Source organism: Myotis daubentonii, chromosome 1 (assembly GCF_963259705.1).
Source record: "Myotis daubentonii chromosome 1, mMyoDau2.1, whole genome shotgun sequence".
In the NCBI taxonomy this organism is placed as follows: domain Eukaryota; kingdom Metazoa; phylum Chordata; class Mammalia; order Chiroptera; family Vespertilionidae; genus Myotis; species Myotis daubentonii.
The window spans coordinates 46,202,213-46,227,208 of NC_081840.1; the positions used below are offsets into that span (position 1 = coordinate 46,202,213).

Sequence of the window (24,996 nt, forward strand, 5' to 3'; positions counted from 1 at the left end):
AGCTCTTTATCTGACCTTCTATTCTGAATGATAGCTTTGCTGGATAAAGTAATCTTGGTGGTAGGTTCCTGGCATTCATCACTTTGAATATTTCTTGCCACTCTCTTCTGGCTTGCATGGTTTCTGTTGAGAAATCAGCTGACAGTCGTATGGGTACTCCCTTGTAGGTAACTAACTGACTGTCTTTCTCTTGCTACTTTTAAGATTCTCTCTCTGTCTTTTGCTCTTGGCATTTTAATTATGATGTGTCTTGGTGTGGTCCTCTTTGGGTTCCTTTTGTTTGGGGTTCTCTGCGCTTCCTGGACTTGTAAGTCTATTTCTTTCACCAGGTAGGGGAAGTTTTCTGTCATTATTTCTTCAAATAGGTTTTCAATATCTTGCGCTCTCTCTTCTTCTGGTACCCCTATAATTCTGATGTTGGTACGCTTGAAGTTGTTCCAGAGGCTCCTTACACTATCTTCATATTTTTGGAATCTTTTTTCTTTTTCGGTTGGGTCTTTTTTGTTTCTTCGTATTTCAAATCTTTGACTTGTTTCTTGGGATCCTCTAGTCTGCTGTTGGATCTCTGTATATTATTCTTTATTTCAGTCAGTGTATGCTTAATTTCTAGTTGGTCCGTTTTCATATCCTCGAGAGTCTCACTAGATTTATTGAGGGTCTCACTAAATTTATCGGCAGTTTCCATAAATTCTTGAAAAACCTTATAAACGTGGCCTTGAACTCTATATCCAGTCATTTGCTTTCCTCCATTTCTGTCATTTGTGACCTGTTTCTTTGTCTCCGCATTGTCTATGCTTCCCTGTGTTGGTAGAGTGGTTTTGTGTGCTAGGTGTCCTGTAGGGTCCAGTGGCTCAGCCTCCCCTGTTACCTGAGGTGGACACTCTTGGTGTACCCGCTTGTGGGCTTTGTGCACAGTCTTGTTGTAGTTAAGCCTTGATTGTTGTAGGATCACTGGGAGGAATTGACCTCCAGGCCAATTAGCAGTGAGAATCAGCTGTGTCTGCAGTGAGAGAACTTCTGTGCTGAAGACACCCTTCTGGGGCAAGACTTGCTTCAGTGGGGTTTTGGTGCTCACCATCAGTTGAGTCTTTTTAATCTGCTTGGGAAGTGGAACTTCTATAATGTTATCATCGTGAATGGATCTTTCACACTATGATAAGTAGTCTCACCAATTTTGTAGCTGCCTTTCCATTTTTAACATCTCCTTTTAAATAAAAAGCAAAAAATGCCTACCATTAGTTTTGCAAAGAGGCTTATCTATTTCATCTTTTTTCTTTTGCCTAAATTCTAGATGGCACTCCACCATCATCACTTTGTGGGTTGCTTGTGGTCTTGACTGAAAATGTTCCTAATTTTTTTAAAAGATGGCTTTCTCCTCTCCACAGCTTCAAGATTATGCCAAATTGCCATCTGTTCTGAATGGTCCTTTTGAACCCTTACTTTCTTTTAACATGGACTTCTAATATGATAGTTTTTAAGTCTTTACATTTCTAGAAGATGGTTTACCTTTTTAAATCTTTCTTTCCACTTTTTCTAATGTACATACTTAATCACAGCTTGATTTCTTAAAACAGAATTTCCATATAAATTTTGTTCTTCCTCTCTTCCTGAGGAAACTGAGCTTAATCAAAATGTGATTAAACAGTATTAATCTAGAAAAACCTTTATTAATTCTTGTTTTTTCCTTAGGTGTAAAATCCAGGTTATTTCTTTGTAGGTTCTAAAACAGCCAACTGTAAGTAGTTTGTCTTATTCAAAACCATATTTTCACATTTGCATGTAATGAAGCATTTAACCAATCTGTATATAAATAAATGAACTCCACATTATTATTATCTAGCCTAGTTTTGCAGCTCCTCCAATCACCTTTAACATTTTCAACTCAGTCATATTATTTTGATTCGAAATGTGACATTTTTTGTTTAAGCAAAGATTTCAAGCCTTATAAAAATGTAATCCCTTACATCAATAAAATGAACCTCTTTGAGTAAAAAAAAAAAAATGTAATCCCTTGCTGCCATGATTAGTCTTCTTCTATAAAGTATCTGAGATATGAATTAAGTCATTATACCAAGACATTGCCTACCAAAAAAGGACACAGAAAAAATATTATATAAGGATAGCAGAAATGCCTCTCATCTTTGTATCAACAGCACTTTTAAAAATACATAATGTGTCAGATCACATATTCAGGCAAAACATATATATTTTGGAAGAAACATTTTTGTTGTTGGAAGAAAATTTTACTTCATCATTATGTCACCTACTCCAATGTAATCTTGTTGAAACTGAATTTCTTTCTTATAGAAAGTCTCCATAAGAAAAAGAACCTTACCAAACACTGTCCTGCATGTCCCTCTCTGTCAGATAGTGTTATGGAATGCATCTGAAATCCACACTGCCAGGATTTCCAGCTCTGCTAGGATCGGAAGAGCCAACTAATACAAACCACAGAGACATTACTACTAAAAAAATAGTTTTCACTAGCAAACCAAGCTATGTTAAAGCATTTTTAGTAATAAAGCAATACAACTTGGTTAGTTAAACTGAGTTCTTTTCACCACTTAAGAAAACAACATACACGTGAATTAACAGCTGCTGGCTTTAAAGTTCATGACATCAGTGATATGTTATTCTACCACTTAAGCATATGTAGTGAAAACGCAGAACTTCACATTTGATATACAGTAAATTCAGAGAAAAGTCCTGTGACATGTCTCAAAGCTCATTTAACGTTAGAACCATTTCTGCCTAAAAGTAACATTTCTTTTAGCATGGACCAGAGTTCAACGGGACCCTATTCTAAAATTAGGTAGCAAAAAGAGTACATTTTTACAGAAATGGCAAATAGGTCTCCTGTGCACTGCCACTGCACAAACTGATGAGGTAAATAAAAATAGCATGTATAGGTAGGTACCCTGCATCTCAGCAACATCAAACAGCATCCAATGTTAACAAGCTGAGAGCTTGATGTCTATGAGCTGCATTCTACCTAACTCAAGGACAGAAATAAGATATTCAGTCTCTTGTATATAAGGTAGAAATTTTAGCTTGCAGTAAATTACCAAAACAGCAGTCTGGCCTAGGGGATTTCTGTTTCCTATTAGCTTCATGAAAGAAAAACAGGAAAGAGGTAACAGGAAAAATAATGAAAAAGTTGAAGGGTGAGTAAAGGGCAAGCAAGAAAATTACAAGAAAATTTACAATACAGACAAGAGAGCATCTTAGACATAAGACATCTTCATCTTCTAGCTAATGAATTAGGTACTGGGAGAAGAAGTAAAAAAAATACCACAAACTTGAAAATTCAATTTTTAAGCTGAGAGCAGAGTGCACACTTCTTGAAATCTTTTTTTAAAAATATGTTTTGATTTTTTTAGAGAAAGAGGAAGGGACTGGGAGAGAGAGAAACATTGATCAGCAGCCTCCTTCACGGCCCCTACTGGGTATGAAGCCTGCAACCTGGACTTAGGTTCCTAGGTTGACGCTCAACCACTGAGCCACTACTGACCAGGCCTTGAAATCCTATTTTTAAAGAGCTACCCAAACACAGTTGCTGAGGCCTCATTAGAAAGAGGTAAGGTCACAATACTGGGCTTTCCCCATTGAGGGAGGAGAAAACCTAGAGGCCAAACTCACCCATTACTCTATGCACCCAAGGCCAAGTAACAGAAGAGTAAATCGCACCCCTCAAGGAACTAGCTCAAGGCTTCCAGTTCCACTCCTGGTGTCTTCCAGACAAGACTGACTGCAATTTTCACCATGATTAACTTCCAGAGATGCCAGCCAGAGGAACACCAAGGAGAGAACATAACAAGTAGCTATTTCCCCCCTCAATGTCAGCTGGACTCTTTGGAACAATTGCAGACACTGCCTCTTTTTCTCTGTTAAGCAGAAGAGCATTCAGCAACCTCAGGTAAGTGCCTAACAACCCTGTAAACACATCAGCACCACATTTCTCAAAGATGCCTTCTCTGACCATCTTATTTAAAACTGTAAACTCCCTACCTTCCCTACCTATCCCTCCTCCACACTCCTAATCCCCCTACTCTGCTCTACTTTCTCACCTAATTCATCACCCTTTAAATGTTATATAATCATTTATTATGCTTATTTCTGTTTCCGTGATCCATGAGGTTGGGACATTTTTGTCTATGTTGTTCACTGATAGATCTTAAGCAGCTAGAACAGGACCTCACACATAGTAGGAACTCAATAAATATTTACAAAATAAAAGAAATAGGAAAAACTAAAAAGACCTCCCAGAGGTCAATAATACCCAGACGCCCAACAATGGCTATATCCCTCTAACAGAACCAGTCTGGTTCCTGTGACTGACCTACATTGCTTCTACCAGCCATACACCAACTACCTGCCTCTCTCCCCAAAGTCTTCAATCAGCTTGGTTATATGAAACCACAGTACTGATACAGGCAGTAAAGGCATCAAAAGCTTGTCCTTGAGTCTGAAGGATTTCTGAAGACTTTCATAGTCTACCTTGTTCCTAGGTTATTCAGTTTGGGATAAAATTTAGCATAAAAGAAGCCTGAAAAAAAATCACAAGAAATTTCTGTTTTCAAATGTTAAATTCCAATTCACTTCAGTAAGCATTAATTAAACATAAAGTTATACTCAAAACACTGGAAACAGAAGAGACACAGGTCGGTTTGGCTCAGTGGATAGAGTGTCGGCCTGTAGACTGAAGTTCTGGTTCGATTCTGGTTAAGGGCACATGCCTGGGTTGCATGCTCAATCCCCAGTGGGGGGCATGCAGGAGACAGCCAACTGATGATTCTCATCACTGATGTTTCTATCTCTCTCCCTCTCCCTTCCTCTCTGAAATCAATAAAAATATATTTTAAATAAATAAAGCAAGAGATACAGAGGAAGATAATCAATTCTGGAGATAGATGGGTGGGAAGATGAGGGTTAAGAAAGGCTTCAGGAAGGAGATGGGTTTCCTTGTTACACACTCTTCTAGAATCAAATCCTTTTCTTTCAGAGCACTGTTCATAATCATACATTTATTAGTTGATTGTTGATCTCCCCAACTAGACTTATAAGTCCTGAAAGGACAGCGACCATGGCTGGCCTGGTATATAAGTGCTCAATAAATATTATTCAAAATGAATAAATAAAATTATAGTAATATTGCAGCAGTCTGTAATATGGAATACAGAAAGAGGCATTAACCATGAGATTACAGATGAAGACCTAAACTAGGTGAGCCAAAGGAAAAAGTGGCACGATATCCAGAATAATCCAAATGTAATGAATGATTGAATAGGTGGTAAGGCACAAAAAGAACCAAATACGAGTCCAAAGTTTTGTGCCATGGCAACTAGAAGAAGCTGTAATGCTTAGGGAAGAAAAGGGTAGGCAGGTTTCAGAAATGATGTACTGGAGGTGCCTTTGAAAACAAATGCCAAGTAGAAAAAAAAATTCCTCCTTTCCTGTATACCTTTCAGATACATATATCCCATAAGCTCGAGAATTCCAATTTATCTTCCTATAGTTCTATTTCTGATATCATTCTTTAAGACATCATTCTCTAGAAGCATCAGTTACAGAACAAAGTGCTGAGTTTCACACCAAACCTCAGAATTTGTCACTAAAGTTTATAAGGTGCATTCTTGAACATCCACTTGTGTTCATGTAATAAACCTAACTCAAAGGACTTCACCTAGCAATGTTGCTAAGAATATTCCTGGTAACATACCCAAAGCCCTGGCTGTACTCCGTACAGAGAATAGAGCAGACACTGCTGCCTTTCTCTAATACTGAATGAACTAGGGCCTAAGAAACTACAGTACCAGCATGCAATGCTATACCGGCAAGCAATGTGGCCTGTCAGGATCTAGATTTCATTCATGGTGTGGTTTGATCTCCCAAGGTTGCAAGGTACCTATTCAGGCCACTTTCTAATTCAATACCCTATGCTTCACCTGCCACCTTTTTTAAAAGCCTACCTACAAAAACTACTTATATTTCTAATATAAATCTTTTTAAAGTCTCACATTCAAGTGGAGCACTTCCCAATAATCTTTAGATGACCTGAAAATTAGTAACGTGCTACAGATGGCTGGGAATAAAGCAAAGTACTCCCAGGGCTTTTTGCGAATCCAAAACAATAGCTCTGCCCACCGAATTTTTCTATTACAGACTGATGAATGTTTTAAGTACAAATTTAAAAACAGTGAATGCTTCTTCCAATGTTCAAAGGTAGATTAAACATGTAATTGTGCTATATTAACAAACAAGCAAAAAGACTAAAAAGACTGTCATCCTCCTCTTAACATTCAATAAATATCTGTTATTGGAAGTCCCAAGTCTAAGAATTAACTGGGAAATGTTGACAAAAATCCTAACTTGGGGAATTAACTTGCTTATGTGATTTTATTCCTTTAAACTGCTTGAAAACAAAGATTTCCTAACATACTGTCAACTTTAAAATTGCTACAGTCACTCACCAGCTTTCAATTCCTCGGTCCCTTTTACCAGGTATTTTGGAGATCTCCCTTGCTAGTCAGATTTCACCAAATGTCACCCATTTAGAATTTATAGCATTAATAATAACAACTTTATTTTCTAAACAAAACACAGTGAACAACTCATATTCAATCCCAAGAAGTTAATTCAAAGGTTTTCCACTGAGTGGTCAAAAATGGAAAAATACCCAATCCATTTCCACAATCAGTCCCATTTAGTTAAAAGATTTGATGAGATTTAAGATCGTGGATCCCTGACTGAATACACAAAATTACTTATTAATACCTGGCAAAGCCCTCCAGGTATGATTTCCTTCTCATAAGCTGAGGTTCTTTTTCTGCAGCTTTCTGATACCCATTCTCATGGCTTGAACAGACTAAAAAAAGATACACTTGATAAGCTGGTAAACCTGTAGAATGAGGATACAAGACCCTTCAAAATAAGATGGCCTAGTAAGAAGAAGAAAAAAAAACCACACACAGCATAAGCCTTACAAATATATCAAAGAGGAGTAAAAGTCAAGCCCCAGAGATGTAAGCTACACCCATAAGCCCTTCTGAATATTGACTATATTTTTGACACAGTAATTATAAACTGCTCGCTCCTGTCACTTCCCAATCAGTGGAAAACCCGCTTTCATCACAACCTTGACATCACAAATTTCTACAGTTAAATGGAACCTGAGAGATGATCTTGTCTAATCTGCTAATTTGACAGATAAGGAAAGAGCAAAGAGAGCTGTGACTAGCACAAGGTCACACAGCTAGTTAGAGGCATAGTAGTGATAAGAACTTGGGGTTTTGTTTTATGACTCCTTAGTCTATGAAAAGCAAAGAAAACGCATAGCACTATTAAATCAGACAATAACTTAATTGTAACTGTAATTAAGCCACACAGAAATAAAATTTTTCCACATATAGAGAACAAAGGGTTAGAACAGGGAGTGCTTCAAATTGAACAGAAAGAAGCAGCATTTGTTCATACAGTACAGAAGTTTCTTAAGGGCCCAACCTTGCACTTATTTTCTAAACCATTACCACCTTCAAGGATGTGCATACTGTGCTTCCATCAGCATCTTCTTGTGGCAAAGGTTTGAAAAGTGGTAACTTCTGGCATAGAAAACTGATGGATGGTACAAAAGGAACAAATGTGGTCCCAACAATAAAGGAGAAAGGACTGAAGGTGAAGGGGTGCAGATATTGCTGAGAACAAGGAATCCTGAAAATGGGGTAAGAATAAAAACCCATTGAACAGACACTAATGACCAGAGAGCACAATAAAAAGAAGGCAGTTTCAGAGCTTGCCTGGCATCAGACAGCTCTCACCTACAAAAGAAAAAAAGAAAAAATTCTCACAGAGACAAGAGGAAGATTGTAGGTTTGCTCCTGAGTGATGGACTAGATATGACCTAATAGGTATTTGCCATCTCTTATTTCTGGGACTCTGATCCAAGAACAAACAGCAAGAGAACCATGAAAAATCAGCCCTGTTGGATCTGGAGTTCTGCCTTGACAAGATATAAAGCTCATTCATAGATCTGACTGTGCTCATGAGACTGCAGTTCAACTCCTGCTGCTAGAGCAAGGGGAGGGAGAAGGAAGATAGAAAGGGGTGAGTGGGAAGGAGGTGGAAGATCTGGGTTGTGACTATAATAGCGACAGTAATTAGAGTGTTTCCAAGCTGCTAGAGAAGTCTTCAGAGCAGAGAACTAGGATGGGAGATGGGGGAGGGAAAAAAGCATGAGAAAGCAAACTGCTGAGAATGCTAGGAAAGTATATGGTGCTTTGTGAATTGTTTAAAACAAACAACTGTGATGGCTTTATATGGGAAAATAAAGAAGTGTATATTTTTCTTCAGAAGTGAATACTATACAAATAATTGCTAGGCTCCCACTTAAAGCTAGGTTACAAACCAGGTTTAAGCAGATTCTTACAAAATGTTCCTGTCTCTGCACTGGTCCATTGGCCCCTAGCCTCAGAGTCACAGTGTTCACCTCTCTTCCCCCTAAATCAATCTACCTACAGACCTAAATCTGTCTCTCTCTCTCTTTCTCTGACATAGAGGTAAAGAGACTTCAAGCCACTTGGAAAAGGGATTTCTAAATTATGAAACAGCTAATAATCATGCATTTCTTTCAATCGACTGTTAATACCCTGTGAATTCATTATCAGTGGTTCTCAACCTTCCTAATGCTGCGACCCTTTAATACAGTTCCTCATGTTGTGGTGACCCCCAACCATAAAATTATTTTCGTTGCTACTTCATAACTGTAATTTTGCCACTGTTATGAATCGTAATGTAAATATCTGATATGCAGGATGTATTTTCATTGTTACAAATTGAACATAATTAAAGCATAGTGATTAATCACAAAAACAATATGTAATTATATATGTGTTTTCCAATGGTCTTAGGCGACCCCTGTGAAAGGGTTGTTCAACCCCCAAAGGGGTCGCGACCCACAGGTTGAGAACCGCTGCATTAGAATGTGTGCGTGTTTCAATAGAAGCAAAGAGCCTGTCAGCCTAATACAGAAAATGACTAGAAGGCAAATAAATAAATAAATAAATCGGAAAAACACCAAGTTACTAGTTTATAAAATTTAGGTTCTATGGCACTGCCTATTACAGTGGCATGACTATGTGAAAGAAAACCATATTAACAGAAGATGATAACCTTTAAGAAAAATCTGGGAATTTGCAGAAAATCTCAAAAAAGAAAGTCTTCATTAAAGTTATTGAAAATTCTGTACTTGTTTTAAAGATAAATATTTAGTTGAGATGGTTCCTCAACACGATTTGGCCCTCGGGTGATTATTTGATTCTAACAAATGATGTGAATCTCAATGCCCGAGAAGAGTTATAAAGGTGCTGGGAGAAACGAAAAATAGAACAAAACAAACTGAATTTCATGTGGAGAATTATATTCATAAAATAAAACACATGCAAATTTATTGAGTAAGGCATGTCAGATAGGCCTAACACAAAAAGCCAATTACATCCTCTGCCTAAAACCTGCTAGGTTATCTTCCCAGTGGAGTTAAAGCTTTTTCACCATGTTAAAACCAAAGAATTGCTAATAAGTACTAGAAACACTGAATTGCCACTATTTATTTCCCATTTATAGGGCATAAAGCCAGAACTCACAGAAATACAATAGGGCTGTCTAGGACCATGTCTAAGGCAAGCTACTCAGTAATCTAAAAGAAACAGAGAAAGAAGAATCTGTTTTTTTTCTATTCCATCATCATCTCACTAACAAATCAGTACCAGGCATTAAGAAATGTGAAACAAAGAGCAATTTCACACATATGAACTGAACCTAAACCACGGAAGACTAAGTATTTTCTTGTCACTGTGACATGTGATTCTTTAACCACCTGCTCAATAATCCCTCTTCAGCTGCACAGCTGCTGCCAATTCCACATGCCCAGCTAGGCAGGTGCTTTGGTGAATTACCTGTTCCCTAGTGAAAAGAGTCCTTCACTGACACTTAGTGGGCCCAGAACCTGCCAATCAGCATCACCTATCTTCATTGTGCCTGTCACAGCCAACTTTCATGAGAGAGATCATAAAGGCATATTTAGTACACAATGTGATTATTGTATTTTGTGGGGTTTTGTTGTTGTTCTTTGTTTTTTAAGAAAATGGATTTTTATAAATCAAGTAAAAGTGAGAATTCAACTGCTGGGGGAAAAAGCCTTGCCACACAACATAAGGCTGCCTTATCTCAGAGTGACCCCATCTGTCTGGCAGTATTTCCATCCATGATATTTTCCACAAGGGAAATAACAATTGCTTAGCTACCTTTGGAGGTGAGTGGCAGTAGAAGGTGCTATGGTACCTGGCAGTAATAAGAGAGAGAGAGCAGAGCAAGAAGTTCTGGAAACCACATATCATTTCTATACTTCTTAAGTCTCCATGGCTGAGCCCAGGCAGTGGAGTTCCCAGGCAAATAAATAAGGAGTGGCACTTCCACTTGACAGAGCAATCAGTAAACCCCTCAACAAATTATCCTATTCCAGCCATTTAGTTGCTCTATGCTAATTGCAACATAATTACTACCAGTAGCCAAAATTATGCTTTCATATCCTCAAAAAAAGCACAAATCTGTCCAGCTATCCAGACCTCTCACAAGGAAACATTCTCTTTTCTTAATACGTGTGTGTGTGTGTGTGTGTAATGATGAGAGAAAATCACTGATCACTGATCAACTGCCTCCTGCATGCCCCTTATTGGGAATGGAGCCCGCAACCTGGGCATATGCCCTGACTGGGGGAATCAAACCTCCTGGTTCATAGGTCGATGCTCACTGAGTGACACTGGCCAGGCACAAGGAAAAATTTTCTGCCAAGATGCTGGGGGTGGGGAAGACCCAAAGTACTCTCTGAAGGATGGTCACAATCAGAAGACTCATGAGACTCCTCATGGCAAGGGCCCAAATTTGAAAGCTCTATACCTAATCAAGGCAAATTAATCTGGGGCTTCTGCCTTCAGTGTCACCTGACAGGATTCAGAAATGAATGCCAACAGCACAAGAGCAAAAAGCTTTGGACTCAATTTAGCTGAGACTTCACTCAGAGACCAAGGACATATATTAGTTGAAAATAGCCTAAAGACAGACAACACCTCTAGTAAGACCTTGAGACAGTTCTGTCATCAGGAAATACAAAGGTCACAACAACTTCTTCCTAACAAAGCCCAACACCTAAGTGGCAAGCCATCATTTTAAGACTATTTGAAATAAAGGAAGGAGGGAAGCAACATAGATTCAGCACCTCAGAAAGGCCTTTACCAATACCAAAGGCTAAAATTTCTATTTATATGAAATGGTTGGCTATTGTGTACAGTGTATTCTATACAACTGTCCTCTCAAAATGAGTTTGATTTCTAATCTCTTTTTAAACAAAAGTTTTCTTCAATGTCCTAAATGAAAATCAAATTTTTAACCCCAAATATTATTTTTACCTAATATACCAGTTGGACACTTCTATGAGATATATGCAAGGATAGGGTTCCTTCTAGCTTGTTCTCATCCTTCTATCATTAGTAACCCCCAAGCTCTCCAATGTGGGTGGTAGTGTTTTTTTAATGTTCATCTCTTTGGAACAGTTCTCCCTAATAAAGAGATAGATATGGACCTTCTGCACAATAAGCAAGTCACCCTTTTCATCAGAATTAAAATGAACAGGGATGTTGTTTTGTTTCCACAGGCCTTGACCAGATAGGCAAATCCTGTGGCTTTTTGTTGTGCAATTACTATTGACCAGGAAGTCACCATTAAAAAGGTACTGGGTCCTTGACTCCCTATATTAACACTACACAGGTTTCTGGTTGTATTCCTAAACAAACACACAAAAAATCACTGTATGAATGCCTCATCTCTACAAAAAGAATTAAATATGATGGTTCAAACCAGAGTAGAAACCTCCCCCTGGAGGTCTGACATAAACATCAGGGTTGAGTCTCCCAGACACTATTCCTTCACAACTTAGTACAGGCTAAAGAGGCAGGCACAACATGGCTGGCATCCCCTATTCTTCTGAAAAATGTGTGCCAATGAGCTCTGCATTGTTCCTCACTCAAAAAGAAGAGCCTTTCTGTCTGGCCTCCTCCAATGGCAAGCCCCAGTCTGGGAAAGGAAGAAAATGGCACTGAGGAGCCTGGGAGATGGAGCCTATCCAAAGCTCTCAGACAAGACTTGAACCTATGACCTTCACTGTGTACACAATAGGCGGGTGAGAGGGACCGGTTTATCTCTGCTGCAGCAGTTCTCAGCCCTGGGGTAGCACTCCCGATAAAATGACACGACTATTGTGTGTGGCAGCACAACAGCCCTCTCTGCTCACAACCGTCTCAACCAGCACTGCCTCCCCCCGAGACAAAGCAGCAGGGGTGAAATTAACTCACGGCTGCAGAGCAACGCCTCGCACAGAAAAGAGAGGCCTGAGGGGGACGGGGACTCTACCCAACCCCTGGGGCTCTGGACACATGGCTGGGAACAGACAGGCTTTCTCCCCCATCTCCCCCACTTTCATTTAGGCAGGAAGCTGCTTCTTTAGAGAATTCAATCATCTGCGATTTGTTCAGAAATATTCCCCCTGAAGGGCTCTGATCTCTCCACCCTGTGTGAGCCTAATTCCTAGAAGCTGAAATGACTGTTTGCTGCTGCCTGTTTCACAAACACACATTAATTGGTCAGATGTGTCTCCTCCTCCTCAACCCCAGAGGGAGGAAGGAGACTCTGAGCAAAGCACGGAGATGATCCAACCGTAATTACACATAAAGGGAAAAGAGGGCAGCGTGGGTTTTCCCAACAGGACGGGGTCACAAACCCTCCGGGGGGCAGAGAGCAGTTAAGGGCCAGGCCCAGGAATCCCTCCATCTTGAAGAAGAGGACAGGGGTAAATATGACCTGGAGACTGGAAGGATCACACACCCACAACCTACTTACTGCACACTCCCGGCCACCTTGCTGCCCCTCCTGGGCCACGCACACGTCCAGCTCCCACCCCTTCGCTCTGAACCCCCAACTCCCGGACTAGCCCCCGTCGTCCTGGGCCCCCTCAAGGCAGACTGGCCTCAAACTCTCTGGCCTGTCCCTGCAACCTGGCTGGACCCTAATCCCCTCCCGGGCACCCCTCCCCTCACCCTGAATCCGCACGGCCATGCTTTGAACTTCACCCCGCGCCCCTCGACGCCCCCTCCCCCACCCACGCAACGACCCCCCCCTCCCCTCCGTACACACCTTCCCCCCGTTCGGCCCCGACCCCCAACCCCCACTTCCTCCGTCAGGCGTCGCCACCCCCGGCTCCCCTCAGCGCCGCCGCCTCTCCTCCCCCAGCCCCGGCTTCACACAAAGCTCCGGACTCACCGCGCGGCCGGTCCCGGGAGCCGCCACCTCCGCTGGCCCGGGGCCCCGGGCCGTAGAGCCGCCGCTGCTACGGGGCCCAGGCCGCCATCCGTTCCCGCGGCCCCTCCCCCCCACCCCACCCCGCCTCCGCTTCGGCTCTCCGCCCCTTCCCCGCGCCGCTCCGCCCCGCCCGGCCGGTGCCGCTGTGTCCGGGCCGCGGGTCCCTCAGCCACCGCCACCGCCGCTGCCGCCGCGATCCGGGACAACCAGGGCTGCCTGGAAGGCGCGGACACTGGATCGCCGGGCCCTCGGATCCGGATTCCGGGCCGGTGTGGAGACTGGAGCGGGAGAGCGCAGGGGAAACCCGGAACCTGGATGCAGAAGCCAAATCCTGGGTCTCGGAATGCGCGGTCACAAGGAGCCAGGATTAGAGTCTGCTCTGGGAATGCTGGAAAACCCGGCGAGCCGGTTAAAACAGAGATAAACTCGAAGAAACCTGGATTAGAAGCTCGAACCTAACGCTCTCGCCTCGCGGAAAGAACTCTCGCCGGACCAGACTTCCTCGCAGAGAGGTCTCTGGGGGAGTATCAAAACTTACAGAAGGCAACGGGGTCTGAATGCGAACATCCACAAACAGAAGAGCAAGCAAAGCTCATGATGGTTTCGTCTATTTTATCCCTTGGTTCAGCAAAATATCAACCCTCTACTTTTTCCTTTGTTCTCGTTTCCTTTTTTCAGATTACCATTTGTTTTCCTCTTCGAAGTACCCATTTCTAGTCCTTCTAATATCCCTTCTCACCTCACCATCCTGTCATCAAACCTTACTGCTTTTTATTATGTAAAAGTCTTATTCTGTCCTCCAAACCAATATCCTATGTAACTTATCTTTCCTTATTTATCTGCCATTCATCTCTGATAGCCCAGCACATTATCTAGTACACAGTAGGCATTCAGTGCATGTTTTTTTTTTAAAAAAATATGAATTTCATTGATTTCAGAGAGTAAGGGAGAGGGAGAAATAGAAACATCAACGCTGAGAGAGAATCATCAATCAGCTGCCTCCTCCATGCCCCCTACCAGGGTCTGAGCCCACAACCTGGGCATGTGCCCTGACAGGGAACCAAACCGTAGAGGCCGATGCTCAACCACTGAGCCACTCCTGTTGGTTTAAAGAACGCCCCCACTCACCACTCACTTGTGAAACATACTCTTCAGGACTTCCTTTCCTAAAACTTCTACCTCTTTCCATAGCAAACAGAAATTTATCTTAATTCTCAAGGCTCCCCACATTTTAGCCCCTATTACATTCCTCCTGGGTCCTTGACCATCTTAGTCAACTGCAGTTTCTTTCCTTTCTTTGCTTATCCTGAGGTATCCTCCAACAGTGCCACTCAAGATAGTATGTGACTTGAGGATAGAGCCAGGTCATAAAATACCTTTACTCTCCACCTCTACACACAAAGGTGTTTATAATTTGGGGCGGGGAGGGGGGGGGCAGGCAGGGTGTTTGCCAAAGATAAATAAATACTAAGGCTGTCTGGCCTAGGAAGATAATCTCCCTTTGGTCCACCAATATTCAACTTATTTAGGACAGTATAAGGACAGAATTGATCTCAGGTGACAGCAAACTTCCAATCTGTACTAAGTGATATATTACAAGTGAGGATTCAGCTCCTTAGCGGAAAGAGAAAGAACACGGTTTAGTGTTTTAGACTTAAGTGTTAAAATGTTTAGACTTAATTATGGATTAATAATTGAGTAATCATCTCCCAGTGAAGAACATGACTCTGCTGGAGACTGGGCTGCAAAAATAGGAAACAAAGGAAAAACATTCCTATACTGAACCCCAATTTTTAGCCAGAGAAAGTTCTCAGGTCTGGAAGAATACTAAAAATTGTAAAGTGATTGATGTCCTGTACAGTAAAAAAATATTAAGTTTTAACTTCCTGTTCCTCTATCCATGGTCGGCAAACTCATTAGTCAACAGAGCCAAATATCAACTGTACAACGATTGAAATTTCTTTTGAGAGCCAAATTTTTTAAACTTAAACTATATAGGTAGGTACATTGTTATCAACTTAACTAGGACACTCCTAAGGCTTAGGAAGAGCCACACTCAAGGGGCCAAAGAGCCACATGTGGCTTGAGAGCTGCAGTTTGCCTACCATGACAGACTAAGGGTTGGCAAATTATGGCCCACAGGTCAAATCAGGTTCATGAGCAAAGAATGTTTTTACAGCCCTGGCTGATGTGGTTCAGTGGATAGTCAGTTTGCAGACAGAAGGGTCCCAGGTTCGATTCTGGTCAAGGACACATGCCCAGGTTGTGGGCCCAATCCTCAGTGGGGGCCATGCAGGAGATAGCCGGTCAACAATTCTCTCTCATCATTGATGTTTCTCTCTCCCTCCCTCCCCTCCTTCTTCTCTGAAATCAATAAAAATATATACTTTTAAAAACATTTTTACATTTTTAAATGGCTGAAAAATAAAAAAAAATTGTGTGATGTGAAAATGATATGAAATTCAAATTTCAGTGTTCATAAAGTTTCACTGGCTCATAGCCATGCTCATTCACTTATTATCGTGGATACATTTGCATTACAACGGCAGAGTAGAATAGTAACAGGTTGTATGGCCTGAAATATTTGCTACCTAGTCCTTTACTGAAAAAGTATGTTGACCCCTGCTCCAAACAAGCACTGTCCAATAGAACTTTTTGCAATGTTAGAAATGGTCTATATTTGCACTATCCAATTCAAAAGTTACTAGCCACGTGTGGCTATTTGAGCACTTGAAATATGGTTCATGTGACTGAGGAAATGAATTCTTAATTTCATTTAAATAATCACATGTGGCTCGTGGCTACCATATTAGACAGTACAGCTCTAGACTCTTCTCAAGTCTTCTGTACTGACATTTTTTTTGTCCCTTGTCCTAACATCTCATTCCCCTCCTATGACACACCTCTCTATGGACACTTTAGTCTGGCTCCTGGTTCCCCTTTCCTGGCCCTATTTAACTGACTCCAAGCTAGGGTACAAAATTTACTAGGTTTTGTTTCTAGACTCTCCATTGTCAATTAAAATCTGAAATCTGATCAGTTTACCAAGTTTCACCTCATGAATTAATCCACATTACATGCACACACATAAATGGACATTTACACAAGTGTCTTTGTGTCAGAGGATGGCACTGTGGCTATGTTCTTTCTTCTCTGCATGAGAGAAGTAGAAAAGCCTTCCAAATGCTGGACCCTTGTTGCTGATGGAACCTGTGATATGGATCACCTCCCTCCAAACACATTCACAGAAGCTGAGAACAGCAGATGTGAAACTTGCTATTTGAATCTCAGAGAGAACACATCCTTCATCATAGGACTTTCTTTCCTCCCCTCAGGCCTAATAAACTGAAGTTAGCTGATTTCTCTAGTTTAATAGATGCTTGCTTTTTTACTGGCCTTTTCTAGCTGGGCAGAAGAACAACTCCCAGACTGTCTCAATCTTGGCTAAGAGCTCTAGCAAAGGCATTAAAAAAAATTCACCAAAGTAAATGAAATCCACATAAATACACTTTAGTAGAGACAGTACTTAAAATGGAAAAAGTTATAACTCATAACTTTGTAATTATTTGTAAAAGTAATCTTGAAAGTCTAAATTTTTCATACCTCCCTAGGAAAAAATGGGTTTCTGTAAACTTCCAGCTTAAAAAGAAAAGAGGAGACACATAGTTCTCTTTCTCCAGATTAGCTATAGCAAGCAAAAAGTTAAAAAAACAAAAAACACCTCACTCCATTTCAAACATCTGACTGCGAAGCCAAAGCCTCCTAAATCCTGACAGAGAAAACCAGTTTTATATATAGCCTACTCTGAGCTTATATAATTAAGATTGAGTCCTGTCTGGAAAAACAAAAACAAAAACACTGAATCCTTTAGATACTATATAAATTGTGAGCCACTGAACCCAACCATCCAAAAGGGGGCGCAGAAGAAAACCAGCTCTGAACCATGGAACTTCCCTCAGGCCAAGCAGTCCTAGAGTTGTAGGGTCAGAGCAGTGGTATAAAGTACTAAGAGGCTGGCTATTCCTGTGTGAGTTTATATTCAGGCTAATAATTTCCACTAAGCTTTAAATTATGCTACTCATCACTGAGCAATGGAGGCCCATCTACCCTCAAGTCTCTCCCACACTTCCTCTCTGGTGTCTGCAAATAAGGGACCTAATACCACCACCACATGAACTAAAGACAGACTTTCACAGTCTAACCATGAAAAGAAGTTTCCAAGTTACTCTGCCATTTTCTCATGTGGCTCCAGCTGCATATTTTGGATGTGAGGTGGTTCTTATAAATTTGGAAGGCCCTTATAAACTTTATCATGGTACACAAATGGTTTCATAACCTGAACTCTTATAGTTCCTGATGTTTTTCTTTAGGCATGCACACAATCTATCCAGGTGGAAAAACCAATCCAGACTCTTCTGTGCTCAGGCTGTCATTTAAATAAAAAGGCAGATTAACTTTTCTTCTTCCAGCCCTAGGCTCTTTACCTCATGCCTTTTGGTTTTATTTTGGTATTAAGGAAACCAGACAGCCTGGCCAGTGTGGCTCAGTGGTTGAACATCGACCTATGATCCAGGAGGTCACAGTTGATTCCTGGTCAGGGCACATGCCCAGGATGCAGGCTCAATCCCCAGTAGGGGACATGCAGGAGGCAGCCTATCAATGATTCTCTTTCATCATTAATGTTTCCATGTTCCTCTCCCTCTCCCTTCCTCTCTGAAATCAATAAAAATATATTTTAAAAAAATGAAAGACAGAAAACTAGGTAATTCCAGCTCAGAATTCAAGGTGCTACTGCTTGGTAAATTATTAACTGCATAGTGAACCTAATGTGGATTCACTAACAGTACCAGGGTCTGTAGGAGGCCAAAAAGAGACTTTTCCCCCTAAAGACATGCCCTTAGCTGTCTTTTCCATTTTCTCTATAGAGGTTGAATGGGAAAGGAAGGAAAATACTACATGTTTGCATCACCAGAACAAGAATCAGGTGGGAAATCCAGAGTGACCAGGCCCCCTCAAAACCAGTGCCTAAAGCTATGCAACAAGCAGGGTTCACAGTTGAGTGAACATCAATGCATAATGAGTGGAGGTATTTCCATGCAAATAAATGCTGAATATGAAGGATTAAAGAAAGGGGAAATTAATCTTTTTCATAACACCGGGCACTTTTTTTCTCTCCCTTGTGCTCTCTTTTTAAGTCATGCACACAACTGCTGGAGGGGATCCAACTTCCCCAGTGTGGTGGTGCTGCTTCATAAAAAGCAGAACATACGCATTTAAGACCATGAATTCCCTGATACCAGCAACTGAGATTCTGATAGCTCTTCTGAACAGCCTCAGAAGAAAGGCTTTGCTAAGTGGGGGCCAGACTGACTAGTAAAAATCTCATTTCAAACCAACCTCCTATTTTTCCAAAACTCACAGCTTCCTGGGGTGTGGATGGTTTAAAGGGTTTGGTTTCAGCATCTGGGGGTATTTGGATGCAATTACTGAAGGGATTTTATTTTTCAGTTTGTTTCTAATTGCCCCATCCAAGTGATGCTTTTGCAATACCAACAAAATAAATAGGGCAGTTTCATGCTGCTTTAGCAGGTGGCTCCATCTCTTCCCAGTCTGATCTACTTATGCCTAATGTCTCAAACCAGAGAACAAAGTCGTAGCACCTATTCAGACTATCTCTTAAAAAAAAATTTTATTTTAAAAATCTGCCAACGAAGTTTTTTGTCCTATCACAGGTTTGTATCAAGCACAGGATTTCTCAGACATCCAAATTGTCTATCAGGCTACCATTTTTGGGGGGGGGGGGGGGGCAGGGAGCCTCAAAATTCAAGTGGTCCCTCCAAAATCATTAACCTAGGTTAAGAATTTTCCCAAGGAACAATTTGTTCCTTTTTCCTCAAATACCATTCTGAGAAAAAATGTCAAAGACCAAGAATTTTTAAAATAGGTTTTTATAAATAATGTATTCAAAGATTCTGACCCACTACATAAAGAATCCCACTCCCTAAGAAAAATATACAAGTTTGATAAGAGTTTAAATTCTGAGAGTGTCAAGCTTGATTCCAAGCCTTGAGATTTCTACTGCTTCAGTTCCAAAGGACCAACGGATAACAATTTTAGTACACAAAACTCCACTAGGCTGTATAGTTCCTTTTCTCCTGGGTCAGACAGCTTTATTCTGCTTCATTAACCCCTTCTTTGCGCCTTGATGGATCTTGGAATCCAGTTTCCCTGTAAGGGAGAAAAAGAAGCCTCATTATTTATTTTTTATATTTGCAATGCAAATCTTTCATGGCCTCCCAGGTCTTCTGGTTACTGTGTTCCTGTCACATTCAATTATCTTGCTTCAGGACTCTGACACTTTCAAACTTCAGAGTTGCATTCTGTAAGAATGAGGAAGCAGTGGGAACACCATATAGAGAGATACAAAAGCATGCACACAAACACAATGAGTATTCGCCTAAAGAATCTAAGTTAATATTTCTAATTTTGTAGCTAGTAGAAAAGAAACACCATCTTTTCCAATCTAATACTAAACCAAGTTTTTAAAGAACAGAAAATATAATAGAGAAAGGCATTTCACGCAGTGGGAAACCCATTCCTCTGACCTGTTAACTCGCTGAGCATAATGCATGAACCTCCCTCACAATGAGAAAAGCAGTTCAACTCACCCCTTTCCTGCCTCTGACTTAATAGGGGGAGTGACCTGAAACAGTAGAGTAGAATCCACATGAATGCTGTACTGACAAAGGGCCCCTATCACCAGCTAAGAAGGGCAAAGGTCATAGGCTGCATGACTCTTCTAAGTGTTAAAGTTAGAAAACAAGCAACGTTCCTGTCCCAGGTGACCTTCCTTAGGAGTGAAGAACCTGTGGTCTCTGACCTCTGACTCCTCAGATCTACCAGGACAGAGTTTGGTTCAGTGGTAGCAGCCTGAGGAGCCATCCATCTCATGAAGAGAAAGAAACTTGAGTTCCTTCCTGTCTGTCTGGCCTGAGAATAGGGTGTGCAGTTTGCTTTCTTCAAAAAAAAAAGTCTCATTTAAGTCCATAGCAATGCTAATGCTGGAAACAGAAACAATTAAGTTGAACATCATCCTCAGCACTAAAAAACCCACAAAAACAAACAAACAAAAAAAAACTAAAACAAGGATCCACATGTATTACAGGCCCATACCTACAACCTTTGCCCCAATATGCTGTCATTTTCATTTCTTGCAGCAATCAGGTATAAAAGAGCACTAGACTAGGAGTCAGGAGACTCAGGTTCTCGTCTATTAACTAGCTATATGATCTGGGGCAAGTCATTGTTCCTCTGGATTTCAATATCCTCATTTGCCCAATTAAGAATACATGTTGTGCGGCTCAGTTGGTTAAAGCATCATCCTGATACACCACGGTTGTGGGCTTGCTCCCCAGTCAGGGCACATACAAGAATTACCCAATGAATGCATAAATAAGCGGAACAACAATCGATGTTTCTCTCTCTCTCTCTCTCTCTCTCTCAAATAAATATTTTTAAAACCTTATTTAAAAAAAATAAAGAACACATGTCATGACTAATGCACAAAGAGATTGTGAGAAAAATAACCACAACTTAACAAGTTTCCCTGTTTTCTAAATTTCTTCCCCCCTCCTCCATCTCTCGAGGGCTATACCTGCTCCTGGAATAACATTACTTCTTTTCTGGACTTTCTCAGAAACCATCACTAAATGATAATCTAAATGCCATTCACAATAGTCACAATGCTGTTGATTTTATTTTGTATTTTTATTTTTACAATGCTGTTGATTTTAATTTGGGCTTTAGAGCACAGAGTATTCCCAAGGATTTAGAAGTTCTTTCATCCCCTAGGCTGCCTGGTTGGAAATCTGAACATGTGCCAGCAATCTGGCAAAGAGCCCTATTACAAAGCAAGTTTGGCCCTGACTGGCATGCTCAGTGGTTAGAGTGTCGGCCTGTGCACCAGAGGGTCTTGGATTCAATTCCCAATCAAGGGCACGTATCTGGGTTGCAGGTTTGATCCCCACCCTGAGGTGGGGTGCATATGGGAATGTGGGAGGCAACCAATCAATGTGTCTCTCTCATATCAATGTGTCTCTTTCTCCCTCTCTCCCCCCTCCCTTTCACTCTCTCTAAAAATTAAAGGGAAAAATATCCTCACTCCTTGAGTGAGGATTACAAAACAAGGCAAGTTTGCCTTTGTATCTCTAACACTACCAAATGATAGGTGCTCAATAAATGTTTTCATCAAATGAATTAAACAAAGAAGGCAGACACTACAAATTTCAAAACCTTTACATTATAGGAACTATTGAGTAACCAAGAATAGATACTATTAAGAGTATCCATGGTAACGGTGGTGGTACCCAGAGGTACAAAGAAGCATGGTGTATTACTCAGCTTTTTAGAACAAGCCAGGACAGAATTTAGAATTCCATCTAGGACTCCAGGCTTCCAGTTCTCTTTATTGAATAAGCTGGAAGAACCAGGTCCCAGTTTCAGTCCTGAGACTGCCTTTCTGTATAACCCGAAGGAAGTCACCCAGTCACTCTTGTCCTCAATCTTTTCAATGCTAAGAAACTAGACTACATAGTACTGACGGCTCTTTCCAGCCCTATGATATTGTGTCCTAAAAATGAAATGTAAATTGGAATGATTTGTTTCTGAGGCAATATGAAAAACAAAACAAAACACATAAAACCTAGAAAAGAGCTGGAAACCTAGAAGCAAAAAGATGTGAGCAAAATACAATTCCTATAAACCTGTTTACTCAACTAAAAATGAAAGGAGGAAAAATTCCTACCAATTTACAAAGTTGTTGGAAGGATTACAGCTAACATTAAGTGCTTTCTATGTACCAAGCGCTGTGCTAAGTATTTTACATACATTAAGTCACTTAATCAAATAACTAATTGAAATCATATATGTTAAAGTGCCTCATAAACTCAAAGTTCTCTGAAAAAGTAGTTGAGGCTTGGGAGCTGTATTTCTTAGATATGGTCTGTTTTAATTTACCATATAACTCTAGGCAAGTGTTTTCACAATATTCATTTCAGATTCCTCATATTAAAAAAAGAGACATTACCTTCTTCACACTCTCAAAGCTTTACTGTATAAGAACTTTCCAAGTATAATTTTTAGAAAACTGCAATCTGGTTATGACAACCTTCAAGTAAGACCAGCTCAGGTAAGATCAACCCATCAGAACAAAGCACTCAGTGGTAGGCAGACTAATCTCTGACTTCAATTATGTTGTCATAAAATAGAAAACTAATAGGAGGAAGGAGATATAGAGTAAGGATTTCCAAGGCATTTCCAGGGATTCAGAAGTTCTTTTCATCCCCTAGGCTGCCTTAAAAAAAAAAAAAAACTGTACATGTGCCAGCCAACTGTGAGCTCCTTACAAATAAGGACTTCTTTGCATTCCCTAGAATCTACCACAGTGACTGCCAATAGTAACAATTCTTGGGGTCAGCTGTGGGCAATGAGGGCAAGGGACTAGGGCTTCTTGCATGAAGAGGCAGTCATCATGGCTGCCCTTGGATTACATGGACTCTGAACTTTGAGTTCTAGTTCAGCCTGGACTTGGGATCTGGACAGTTAACTAATGTAACACACAATATACACTCTCTTAAAAGCAGAGTGATAATGCTTAGTTTCTGTATTTCCCCAATACTTTCACATTTAGTACCTACAGCATTTCAATATTAAACCACATCCTCAATCATGGTGCCTACGAGAAAATCAAATGCATGTTCAACAGATGGGCTAGAAGTTGAAAGGGAAAAATTATTTGCCATCCATTGATATAACTCTCATAGGGATTTTCACATGCTTTGCATAAGATATAAGGCAGTATTTGCATGAGTTTATAGAACATGTAGTTTATTTAAAGTAAAAAGATTCCTCTATCTCTCTGAACATTCAACCTATATATTCTACTATACTAAACATTTTTGCATTTCCTAATTTGAGCACAGCCAAACGATAACATATTGCACATTGCTCTTTTCTAAATTATTTCAATTTCAAGAAACACAATTATCCCCAGGTCAAGCAAGCTCAAGTTTACATGTCCAAAAACATAAATCAAAATGTATACCTTTCAATGAAGGCATATATACATTACACAACATGTAAGTGGGTTGTATTCTAAAAGTTTATTTCCAAGTCAGAAGTTTAGAACTTGGAATATATTTCTCATATAACTATCTATAAAAGGTGGTTATGCTCTAGCCAGTTTGGCTCAGTGGATAGAGCGTCGGTCTGCAGACTGAAAGGTCCCAGGTTCAATTCCGGTCAAGGGCACATGCACAGGTTGCGGACTTGATCCCCAGTAGGGGGCCTGCAGGAGGCAGCCAATCAATGATTCTCACTCATCATTGATGTTTTTCTCCCTCTCTCCCTCTCCCTTCCTCTCTGAAATCAATAAAAATATATTTAAAAAAAAAAAAAAAAAAAGGTGGTTAGGTTCCTAAGCCATCCCACAAAAAAATTTTTTTTTAGATTTAAACTATAGTTATGGCAGTCATTGAAGTAGAGTACTAACTATATTATTAATATTATGGAACTTAACCACTACAAGTAACAATATATCTAGAATAAACTATGAAGCATTCCAAATTAAAAGCCAACTATATATTTTTCCCTGTGGCAGTGGGATTAAAGACTCTCCCAGCTGTAAACTACTGAAAGTGGCCTCTATGACCTAAGGCAAGGAAGTTCTGGCAGAGTGTAAAGTTTTTAGAGATGGTAAAATTGAATGAAAGATAAAGGAATGGGGAGTTACAGAGAACAGAAACTTTATACCTGACTAAATCCTCACTCTGGTTTCCTCTCAATTGAATTTATTTTTCTGAGACACACAGGGATTGGTGAGCCTATTCTTTCCTTTAAAAAAAAACACCAATTTTCACTACCTATTGTTTCTGACCAATGTTTTTTCACCTTGACTGGTCTACCATGAAAGAAGCTGTAGGCCAGGGGTGGGCAAACTTTTTGACTCAAGGGCCACAATGGATTCTTAAACTGGACCGGAGGGCCGGAACAAAAGCATGGATGGAGTGTTTGTGTGAACTAATATAAATTCAAAGCAAACATCATTACATAAAAGGGTACGGTCTTTTTTTTTTTTTTTTTAGTTTTATTCATTTCAAACGGGCCGGATCCGGCCCGCCGGCCGTAGTTTGCCCACGGCTGCTGTAGGCTCATAATTTCTATGTAGCTCTGTTGTCCCTGAAACAAGTATAAATCCCATTTTGGCTTTTAAAAGCTTTTAACTAACAGAAACAATGGGGAAAGACAGGAGGTTATTAAAACTTGCTCCCTAAGATCATCACTCCTCACCCCTATTAAACCTTATGGAAAAAAATGACGGCCATATATATGCTGAAGGTGGGTCTCTGTCTGGGTAGAGATAGTACTGAAGTAAAACATTTCAGAGAAGTATCTAAACTCTGTGTACAGAGAACATTTTCTCACGAGAGCTTAAACAGTAGATAAAAACCAAGATAGAGGAGGCAGCTAAGAAAAGGTAACTAAGGTAAAGATCAAGGTAGCAGTGGGTTTGACAGAGGAGACATACCACATTTCCTC

The 24,996-nt window shown here is 40.5% G+C and overlaps 2 protein-coding genes across 7 annotated transcripts in view; both read right to left on the minus strand.

The window, feature by feature from the left end:
- ZNF609 (zinc finger protein 609) overlaps window positions 1-13,538 on the minus strand; it is a 247,543-nt gene extending 234,005 nt beyond the window's left edge. For 3 of the 4 annotated variants that reach the window (XM_059698589.1, XM_059698580.1, XM_059698572.1), the window contains exon 1: window positions 13,363-13,495. The gene's annotated coding sequence lies outside the window, so the exon portion shown is untranslated. Of the gene's footprint in view, window positions 1-13,362 lie in introns of all 4 variants that reach the window. The other variant, XM_059698616.1, reaches the window with a different exon arrangement.
- A 5,792-nt stretch (window positions 13,539-19,330) lies between these two features.
- Window positions 19,331-24,996, minus strand: part of TRIP4 (thyroid hormone receptor interactor 4) — a 70,940-nt gene continuing 65,274 nt past the window's right edge. For all 3 annotated transcript variants that reach the window (XM_059698641.1, XM_059698649.1, XM_059698657.1), the window contains exon 13: window positions 19,331-19,629. In XM_059698641.1, the coding sequence (XP_059554624.1) occupies window positions 19,562-19,629 (68 nt within the window). In that variant the 3' untranslated portion in view covers window positions 19,331-19,561. The remainder of the gene's footprint in view (window positions 19,630-24,996) is intronic.